Consider the following 11407-nt stretch of genomic DNA (forward strand, 5'->3'; position numbering starts at 1 on the left):
TCAAGTGCCGAGTTCACCAAGTGCCGAGTTCAAGGTGCCGAGTTGAAGGTGCCGAGTTCACTGGCAACCCTGTTCATGACATCGCATTGTGTCTTATCGCATTGTACATTGTGTGTGTCTTGTTCAGATCAAAAATATAACCCAACCATGATATGTTATGTTATGACTTCAACAGCTATTGAAACGGATTGTTTTCGGTCTCTGCGCTTTAAACTTAAAGTTTACATTAAATACGATCTATTCCTTGTATAGTTGGATAAACACGCGATTATTGTATCGATTCTGTAATCCGGCCCGCCAAGAACTTCATTTTCCCACATCCGGCCCGTCGAGCGGAGAAGTTGCCCGCCCCCGACTTATATGATAAATTGGACGAGGACGAGCGTGTGTTGAACGTATGCACTTTTGATTCCGAGGTGAAGAAGTCATTTTCGGGCCAGTGGCCGCAGTGGAACTAATACACAAACTTGGCAATTTTTAGTTCACATTTACGACACAGAATCTTTTGAGCAGTGATTTGTTGGACACGCAACCTGGCCCCCTTGGGGCCCATTCTATAACCCGAACATAAATTATTGAGAGTGGCCTTTAACAAAAGCTAGTGCCGCACTGACTCCAACAATATTATTTAGAATCTTGTCACAGCACTGCATCTGCCCCAAAATCGAGAATGTTGTGAAAAATAGTTGCCCAACCGTGCAGTCACGAGTTGGGAATATGATGGTAGGTTATCTATCTATAATCCCGTTTAGTTTTCCGTTGCGGCATCTAAACAAACCGAAGGCACTAGTGCTGGTGGACAGTGGATTCGTTTTGATATGATCGTTGATGTTATTAGTGTTGATCGTAGCAGATCCTACAAAATTGTGGATAGGATATGGTGCATAGCCGCATAGGCGAAACGAGGATGAAAGTAGGCTGGAAGAAATATTTGACAATACTGGAATGCATCGTTACCGATCCTGGCGATCCATTGTGACATAGTTAATATTGTGGTTGTGGTATCAAAGAAAACGTCCACGACGGACTTGGACACAAATGCATCTACTGCCCGGATTGGAATCCCGGTACGTTAGCGTAATATCTTTGGTGTGCCAAAGACGGTTCTCAGCGTCACACCTGTGTGTAATCAGCAGAATCTTTGGTGTGCACGAGACACCGATTTCATATTGGTTTACTGCTATGTGTTCATAGTTAACATTGCTGATGTGGTCTGTGTCCCGTTGACATTATAGGACATAATGAGCATGCGACACAACAGCATGGTACAGGCACACAGCCTACTTGAGAGTTGAATTTTGGGACCTTTAAGGTTCATCCAATATGGAATCGGTGTCTCGTGCACACCAAATATTGTACTGACTACACACCGGTGTGACGCAGAGAACCGTCTTGGCACACCAAAGATATTACGCTAAGCGTACCGGGATTCCAACCCCAACCCGGAGGTTCATTTTGGGTATGAGGTTGTTTCTGAGATCTTGAAGTCAGCAAGTCACATGATCAACTATTGTTTTGCATTGTGTCACATGATCATATGTCAGGCAACCCATTATAATAGATATGAACGGGTCAATTTGCGCTATAACAATTAAAGTGTACACTCTACAGCACAGAAATGTTGTTTGCGTGTTAATGTTCGACGTTTTTAGTGTTGGTTATGAGTTGGCGACAAAACACTGAACCCTTTCCATAACGGTTTACCATCAGAGTGCAGTTGGGATTCTTATTATGTTCATAGGATCTTGCCACTACTCCACAGGGATACTGTAATCAATAAACATTAAGTCCAGTTTAAATTTTAGTGATTTGATATACCTTTACTTGCTTCTAAACCAAATGGCTCCGTGAATCAAAGGTGTAACTTTACTCGTGCAGGCCACATTGAATTTTTTCAAGTTTCGCAGGTTATATATACCATTACACGAATGTTATTATGAATATATCTGTTACGATAAACATTGCTTTCTTAGTAGAGGAGGACGTAGAATATTTTTGCCCCCTGATGTTTTTGTGGCAAATAGCCTACACCGACTCATGATGTAAATCCACACGATCTATGCATTTGCATACCATGAGTGCATGATGTGCATATGCCACTGGACAAGGAAGGTGAAGATATGGCCTTGTAAGTCTTGCACCACCCTAAAGCAGTGAGCACCAAGCAGGAACGTCATGGTCTCATGGATCCCAGTGTTACTAATCAGGTCTTTGGTCTGACCCGGCCGGGGATCGAACCCACGACTTAGCCGGACGCTTCAGCGTTATGCTATTTTGCATTATTATGCTATCTCGTGTATAATAGTTGTTAATAAATTACTGTAAGGCTCTTATGAAATGTTCTTTTTCTAGAATCCAGTCGTGGGCTGCATTTAACACACCTCTACCACAAACAAAAGGTCGTCTAGACGAGTGGTCCCCAACCTCTGATGCCAGTCTGTGGCCAATTTCCTCAATTTAAAAATGCTAAAATTCGGATGCTTTTCCATTAATTCAAGAAATGAATCACCAGGTTTTGAATTGATTTACAAATTTGACACGTATTTTACTGCGTGGCGTAGTAGAATAAAATTCATAGTCTGCTTCGTACCTATTATATGTTACAATGCTGCAAGAGTTGTGCGAAGCAGTTTAAAAGTAGCCTACTACTCATTTCAAACCAGTTGTGAAATCTAAGAAAACTTTTCAAACAAAATTTTGTGACTATAGGTTGTATAATAAGGTAGTAAATATGGTGTGGATAAGAAAGTAGACTAGACTGCAAAATTCATTACATTTTGACATTAAAATTAACAACATCTGAATGATAAGGCTGTGCTGGTACACAACAAATTGCATTTATTTCAAAAGCAACTGAAGAATCAACACTTTCCTTACAGAAACTCTCACATAGAACCGCATGTAACACATGTAATATAAAGAAGGTAGCATTAAATGAAGTTTCCAATGTTTACTTTCAAGTTACATATATAGCCATAGCCTTTGTCGTCAAGTTACATATATAGCCATAGCCTTTGTCGTAATTAAACTTGGAATTAACTCTGATTTTTGTAGGACCGCGGGGTCAAAAGGGTTGAGAACCACTGATATAGACATTTAGTACTAGGGTGTAGTATCCATCAACAGAATTTACCAGGTTTAAGGCAGGTGATGCATGGATTGGATAGGATAGACTGATAGATTGAGTACAAAATTTTGAGTTCGAAAGAATAGTATAGCCTACTTTGATTAATAATATAATTATAGAAATACCCACCGTGTCCGTAAATACTATTTTTTCATATACAAAATTTTCCACTCCAATATCTTTGCTCCTGGTTGTAATCAAGCCAAATTTGATATATCTTATTTCTGTAGACAATATCACAATTTCATGAGGTACGGTAGCCGGTAAAATCTGATTTTTAATAAATTCAAGAGCTCGAATTGCTTTCCTTCTACGTGTCGGAATTGAGCCGAATTTGATAGGCCTATACCGTACAGTGTTTTTTTCAACGAACTTATCAATTATGTCAATTACCCGGGTATAGTTATTTTTGAAAAATTCGAATGCCCATTCCTAGTAATCTGAGTTTTCTCAAATGATGAGAGCTGACGAGGTAATTCTACTCTATCGCAATCCAGTGCCTTCCTAAACAGCAATACTATGCTATTTCGTGTATTTTCCAGATATAGTCTTCAGCCACAAATGTGCAATCTCATTAACTATACATATACTAGTGTTTAGTATCCCGCACAATAAATGACATGGATTCGTCTCTGCCGTCAAAAGAGAGATTAAGCAAGTTATTTGACCAGGGTGTCGCTACAGTCCACGGCAATGTCCCAATTGCGCGTTATTACCGTTCTGGTGAAGAAATGATCCGAATGGCGGATGTGTATTATGAGGAGAAACAGTACGAAATGGCTTATGTCCTGCTTGCCAAGTTCATCACTCTCTTTTTGGAAAAATTAAAAATTCATCCACAATATAAAAATGCATCCTCACAAGCCAAGGCGGCCAACAAAAAGAGTGTAAAATACGCTTTGAGCAAAGCGGAAAGCATAAAATTCATTCTCGAAGAAAAATATGAGATAGAACATACGAAATGGAAGGACGAACAAGAGAAAATCCGGGCTTTGAAAGAAGAGAGACTCGAACAGGAGCGACTCAAATCAAAGCATGAAAAAGAAATGGCCGAAAAAGCACTTTTGGATCAAGAGAAAGTGCAAATGGAATATTTCGTAGAGCAGCAACGTCGTAAACAGCTCGAAAGTGAACGTCAAGAAATTGAATCGAAATTCAGCAAAAATGTGACTGTCAGTGACGATAATTTCCCGCTAATTCCAGTAGATTTCGCACCACCACCAAACATAGACACTTTGCCTGGTATTGAACAAGGCAGTCCGCAAACAAGTCGTAAACCGACGACTACAGTCCCACCAATTGACAGAAGCTGTAAGCCCATACCTAAACCTGAAATATCTGGGAATAAGGCTGCTCCGGTATCAGCACCAGTCCGTGCCAATAAATACGGGTTAAAAACTGTAATATCGCCTCACGATTTACCGGCGAAATTCATGCAAAGCGTAAAACATAATACAGATAAAAACGTGGAAACCTGTGGCATTTTATTCGGAAATTTGTCTCAAAATCAATTTATAATCACCCACGTACTGTTACCGCACCAAAGCGGCACTTCTGAAAGCTGTAACACGACCCGTGAGGAAGATATTTGGGAATTCCAAGAACTATGCAACGGAATCTGCTTGGGATGGATTCACACTCACCCATCACAAACTGCTTTTTTATCAAGTGTCGATTTACACACGCACTATCCGTACCAATGCTTGATGTCCGAATCCGTGGCGATCGTGTGTTCCGGGAAGTTTAAAGAAACCGGATATTTTATGATTTCGCCCGGGAGAGGGATGAGTGAGATTGGGGGGTGTTCAAAACCGGGGCATCACCCTCACTCTACCGTGCCTCCGCTTTTTGAATCTTGTGATCATGTTAATGTTTCTTCTTCGCACACTGTTCAACTCGTGGATTGGAGAAACAAATAGATGTGTCATGATCAAGGCTGGGCTAAACCGAATACATGTATTCGACCATACACGTGTTCAAATATGTTCCTTTTATGCGACCACAAAGAATATGCCAGTTCTACATCACATTCAGGATAATTTGTAATTTTACGGCTTTACTGATTTCGTTACTCTTTGCGACAATGCTGTTGGGCGATCACGACTTCACAGATATGTCATTTCCATAACATGCTCTGTCATCTGTACTACATGTTTGGTATGCTGCGACACGACCCATCTAGGTTTCCTCAGCGGAAAATAGCATCCACACTATCATTCTCGTTGATAAATTATCTGCGAGCTCAAGTACTCGCATGTGCCCCGCCCTCATCGTGATCGAAGACCATTTCACAATTTCTTCACTAATTGGAATACAATAATGCAGTATTTAATATTATGAGTAAATTATAGATTGAATATGTTCTACAAATGTGTGTTCCTACCACAGTTGAGATTAGTGTCAGGGTGGAACAAGTGGTTACGGTATTAAAGTCAGGTACTTTTTGTGAGCATTTGAATAAGTTCTGTCTACTTTCTCACGACTTAGTTGATTGTTCATGTTTTAGACTAAGACTAGTTCCGTATCAACAGTTTTTTTACGCTAAACTACTTTAAACTTGGAATTATAAAAATAATATGAGATAAGTTTCCATCACGATTATGTGTGAAATTGCCATCAGAGCTGGATGAAATAGGGCTTGTATCACAGTAACTGAATATAATTTTCCAAATTTCTACCTCTTTGTGTCGTTAGTAAGGCGATGATTTTTTGACTTCTCAAAACAATTCAGAATTATTGCGTTAGATCAAAAATTATTTATGAAGCGAATATATTTCAAGAAGCTCGCGATGAAAAACTCTGATATAGACAACATTGTCGTTAATCAGTATGAATTAACAGGGTGTGTCACCAACACTTCAGCAATATACACTTCAGTGCTACCAGCCAACAACTAATAATTTTTTGAATCTTGTGAAAAAATACGTAATTTCACTGCTTGCGTCAAAATTTAGTCATAAAGAGGTTGGTCAAGTTTTTGGTCAGTTTTTGCGACCAGAAACTGGTAAAAGTGAGGAAAATGAGTAGCCTATATTATAAATGCGAACCATTCGATATCACCGAACAGAGTTATAAAGTGGGTTTAACAAGACTTTAACTGGAAACTGAGCAGTCAACACCATGACTTGGACTAGAGTCATAATAGCGTGACTTGAACTCAAACCTCTGCTCGATGACTTGGCCTCGGACTTGACTCCGTGGTGAATTGAAAATGACTAGAGTCAAAACTATAAATGTGAGATTGACTTGTGACTCGGAGCCTTGTGGCTTAGTTACAACCCTGTTAGTGATACCCAAACTGTGTGCCGTCATAGATTGTCAGGTATGACGCGTATTGTTTGTAAATTTGGAAAAGAGCTTCATAAATATTTAAAACAAGGCAGGCAGGCAAGCATATGCGACTTCAAGGTGCTGAAACAGCTACTGCTTCATAGCCAATGTTCCCTCTAAGCTGCGCATGTACGCAATTGCGAAGTGCCGACACGGTCTTTGCGCACAAAAAATCCGATGTGATGACCTTTTTTTCTTTAGTCGTTACGCACTGCCGTCCAAGGGACCACGCAGTGAGTTGATGAGTGCGCACAGACTCGTCATAAATTAGAGGGAACATTGTTCATAGCTGATAAACAAGCATTGCCATTACAAAGGAACCAATCATGGCATTGCCTACAACTAGGTTAATTGGGCTTCTATGTGTCAAAAATATAGTCTTCAATTCGTTTCACTTCTAGTGAATCTACTTATAAACAAAAAATACTACACACTCTTTAAATAAGCACAGCCTTCGCATTACCCCATCAATTCTATTTTTCAAAATAGACCTTTTCTAAGTGTGTGACGATCGTGTTTAATTTTTCCAGTGTGCCACAAGCTAAAAAAGTTTGGAAACCACTGATCTGTACATTATTCAATTGCATATTGAAGTTCTGTACCTCCAGAAGCTCTTCACGGAAAGTTCCCAACAGGTCAATCTCATTTTTAGCTAACTCAATGACCACTCCCGCTTTACCGCTTACACAATGCTTTTATGAAGTGTATTAGCATAGTATATGAGAGATTGATAGATATAACACGGTTAATATACTATGGTATGAAAGCTTGTAACAAAATTGTATGTTTGAGAAAATACAATCCACGGAATGATCTCAAAATCGAGCACACTGCAGATGGCATAGTCACATGAATACAGTAATTATACAGTCAATAGTGTTCTGAAATGTAGGGCTGGGAAGTGGGGATAATAATTCGTGTACCTTAATCTGAATGGAGAATTGATTCTAGTCGGGTAGTGGGAGATGATTTTTACGAGTACTGAAACATACGCTCCTTGGCCACTAAGAGATGGTTCAGCAACGAGGATTATAGTTTCGATACTATTTTCCACTGTGGGAGACTGCAACCCTCGATTGGTCTCGTATCGCAGCATACGAAACATGTAGCACCAAGCTACGAACGTCACTGGAAATGACATATCTGTGAAGCCAAAAAATCCACTCAAAGCTTTTCGGTCAACTCTTACCCTGAGCGGACATCACTAATTAGCCTATAATACCGCACAGCTACGGTATAATAGAGACAAGTCCAGCTAAAACTATAATTGAGGCTAATTCGGCTATAAATATTGGAATTGAGGCAAATTTGGTACGCAGCGTTTTTTTAGACAAGCTAACGATTGCGTTGTTTTTCTGTTCTCAAATCACCGACTCCAGCATCACAGATCCTGCATCGGAATTTGTGGCAATATATCTATTATAATATTATATTCTGCATTACTGTAACTTGTGCATGACTCGAACCAAGTTATATGACGTGAGACTAGGACAGCCAAGACAAACATTTCATTGTAACTTCAAAGAATACTAAAGTCATCACATAATTGGTATTTCGTCTATCAGTCCTGATACTTTGAAAATAGGGTCAGAAACTGTTAAGACTGAGGGAAATTATGAATACGAGCCATTCTATATCACTCGAACAGAGTTGATAGAAGTGGGTTAAGCGAAAACTGAACATAATGACTTGGACTCGGATTCGACCCTCTACTAGCTGACTTGGACTCGGTGGTCAATTGAAAATGACTCGACTTGAAACCTTGTGACTTGGGTACAACGCTGCGTTTTGGCACATCATGGTTCTTTAATTGTCGAAATGACTCTGTTGGCTAATTTTGAAACATGAGTCGTTCTACTTCTACTTGCATAAGTGGCTATTTTGAGACGATCTCCAGTGTTTAGTTATTGACATTCATATAAATATTGATCCATATTTGCTTGGAAGAATTGAGATGAGATGAATGTCAAGCACTTTGTTAATGGATAAGTTCTGCATCGCCAGATTTATTAATATTCAGATCAGATGCAAGATTGCTGAAATCCGTTTATGCTGGTTTTCCGCACCGACTGTGACCACTGACCAGTCATTGGAAGGCTATGTCCACTGATAGACACAGTAAGACTTCTAGAACTGATAATTGATAGTATAACTATAATTATGCGATTTGACAAATTAACCAGAATAAAAGATTGAAAAATCTTCTTATATCATAGTATCGTACAAAACTTTGATTTTTTACTGTTCTTTTTATTGGCATTTGTTGCGCTTGCTGTACTCTGGTCATTGTCGGTGTCCATTGGTTTTTGATCAGTCTCGTTTACCGAGGACTCGGCATTTGGTGCATTGCTTGTTTCATCTTTCGCTTTATCGGCAGTACTTGTGGACTGTGATTTAGCGTCTTCAGGCGTTTCTGCTGTGACATTATCTGTAGGATTGTTAGCATCGCTTGGCTTTTTATTCTCTTGATCATTTGAAGATTGGGTATTACCATCAGCACTAATTTCAGCTGAATCTTTCCCATCTATGGTTTTTTCTGCACGTTCATCTTCCATAGTTTTACTTTCTACTTCGGATTCAGTTTCGTAATCATATTCTTCATCAGATAACTCATCTTCTTCAACCACTTGTTGACTCTGTGATTTAGAATCCTGACCAGTCTGACTGCTTGATGGAACGTTAAGTTCTTTGTGTAAAGCAACAGGTTCAGTTGAATCTTTTGGTAATGATTGACTACCAGAATCGGATATCTCTTCCTCTGACCCACCAGAGTCGATGTTTTCCGTTTTGGAATGCTTCACCGGCACGAACGTGGTGTTACCGTCTGCTTTTATAGATCTGTGAACCGTGTTGAGTACGGATATATCAGATGTTTGATCTAGCTCAAGTTTTGTGGCGTTGAATGAAGTTGGTATGTCATGATGTGATACTTTGGGAAAAGATTTCACTGCTTCAAGTAGCTCGTCTGATTTTAAAGTGCTCAGAGAAGGCAGAGTTTTTGATGGTGATATTTCTCTTGCTTTTCTTCGCTTCTCCCGTGCTATCGAGCTTCTCAAGCTGAGGTTCAAGTTGTCATTTTGTGTTTCGGATATGTCTAGGTTCTGCAGTTCGGGAAGCTTGAAGTTATCGCCCAAACCTTGTGCATCTACCATCATATTTGAATTTGTATCTCTATACTTGACTACGGCGATGGTATGACAGCCTCCGCATGCTACGCTTTTGACAGAGTATTGATCTAGCGTTTTGCATAATACAGGCGAAAATTGATTGGAAAAATCTTCACTATCTAGGCCCAGTTTCCCTCCGCGACCATCTCCAAACGAGTACATCTTTCCGTTATCAGTGATTACGCAAGTGAAATTTTCACCGCAGTATATATCAGTCACTTTTTTGTCTTTCATAGACTCGACTTGCATTGGTTTATCTGATTCTAAACTATCTTCGCCATGACCTAATTCGCCATGATATCCACCGCCGAATGTGAATAATTTTCCATTTGACGTCATGAATGCAGTATGGGAACCGCCACACGCAACGCTGTTCACACGGATTCCAGAAGGCAACGTGACTTCACTCGGCAAAAAACAATCGTCAGAGTCAATTTTTCCAAGCTTTCCAAACTCATTTTCACCGAACGTGTAAAGTTTACCTGTCTTTGTAGCAACCGCGGTGTGGTAATATCCACAAGCAACACTGATTATCTCTTCGGAAACGTTCAAACGTACTGGCTCCTTGCTTTTATCGATGTCTTGAAGACCGAGTTCACCAAGAGAATTACTCCCCCATACATACAGAGCACCGTTTTCTAATAAAAGCGCAGAAAATTCAGCACCAGCAGCTAGCTTTTTTATTTTTCCTTTTGGGATGCTTGTAATCTCTACAGGAGAATCACAGTTTGTGTGAGTCGGTATGCCTAATTGAAAATCACCGTTATTCCCAAAACCAAATACTTTATCGTCTGCAGTGGCGACTAGAGTATGATTTCTCCCACACGCGACCATGGACGCAGTCTCGTTTGCTAGCGATCGTAGAAAAGTAGGCTTCTCCACAGCTTGAGTATGACTGAGACCAAGTTGACCCCAGTTATTTGACCCAAAAACGTAGACCTTTCCTTTTTGCGTCAATAACACCGTGTGCTCGTCACCACAGGATGCAGACGTCACAGCGTTTCCTTTCAGCCAAAAGCGGGACGTTCGACTTTGTGCAAATTTGCTCCCCCCGAACATGAAAACCGCTCCAGACTCCGGAATCTTCTCCGGAGAATCCATTCTCTGTATACTCGCCAACTTATCATCACGTTAAACACATTGTGGATTATATTATGTTTAACAGTACGGTATCATACGTTCTGAAATGGTACATGTTGTAATAAAAAGAGTAAAATATTTTAGAAGAACTTCTTTTGTCTACACAGCCTTGGCTGGTGTATTTTGATAAAAGTCGACTCCATGGCACACGAATGAAAGTGTGAACATTCCCTTCCGAGTATACGTAATCTGTCGTCTCGATCATTTTTCGCTCAAACAGGATTATCTAACGGATGCTTGCCAATGGCCGAATTCATCGCCTTTGATTTCAACACATCAGCCTTGCGGGGATGAGTCAATTGGAAAATAGATAGGCTACTAATTGATGAAGAGTTCGGACACTGAGAGAGTGTAAGAAAATCATCCATGCAATATTCAAGGGTTGAATAATAGTTAAAACGACATCTACGATGGTATAACCCAGAGGTCTCAAACACGCGGCCCGCGGGCCGCATGCGGCCCGCAAGAGCATTTTGTGCGGCCCGCGAAGGCATTTTGGAATTTCAAGTATTCAACAATATATTCAACTGTCATAAATTTTTTTAGATATAAGAGCTAAAAGTTCAATCTAAAACTACTATAAAAATCACTGGGATCTCAACAAACTTCACTATTTCATCACTTTTAAAAGCTACGATGAGGT

The 11407-nt window shown here is 40.0% G+C and overlaps 2 protein-coding genes across 2 annotated transcripts; one reads left to right on the plus strand and one right to left on the minus strand.

The window, feature by feature from the left end:
* The first annotated feature begins 1302 nt into the window (after window positions 1-1302).
* LOC145457957 (STAM-binding protein-like) lies at window positions 1303-5497 on the plus strand. The gene has a single exon (XM_080336246.1). It carries the CDS (start codon window positions 3748-3750, stop codon window positions 5044-5046), a length of 1299 nt encoding a protein of 432 aa, XP_080192372.1. The 5' UTR covers window positions 1303-3747; the 3' UTR covers window positions 5047-5497.
* Window positions 5498-7616: 2119 nt separating this feature from the next.
* LOC145457956 (X-linked retinitis pigmentosa GTPase regulator-like) lies at window positions 7617-11183 on the minus strand. Its single transcript, XM_080336245.1, has one exon. It carries the CDS (start codon window positions 10723-10725, stop codon window positions 8668-8670), a length of 2058 nt encoding a protein of 685 aa, XP_080192371.1. The 5' UTR covers window positions 10726-11183; the 3' UTR covers window positions 7617-8667.
* Window positions 11184-11407: the final 224 nt, after the last annotated feature.

This window comes from Botryllus schlosseri, chromosome 15 (genome assembly GCF_051294905.1).
Source record: "Botryllus schlosseri isolate E-star chromosome 15, Bs_hap1, whole genome shotgun sequence".
Classification (NCBI taxonomy): domain Eukaryota; kingdom Metazoa; phylum Chordata; class Ascidiacea; order Stolidobranchia; family Styelidae; genus Botryllus; species Botryllus schlosseri.

Coding starts and splice junctions, on each gene's coding strand:
- LOC145457956 (XM_080336245.1), bottom strand. CDS start 10,725: ATGGATTCTCCGGAGAAGATTCCGGAGTCTGGAGCGGTTTTCATGTTC.
- LOC145457957 (XM_080336246.1), top strand. CDS start 3,748: ATGGATTCGTCTCTGCCGTCAAAAGAGAGATTAAGCAAGTTATTTGAC.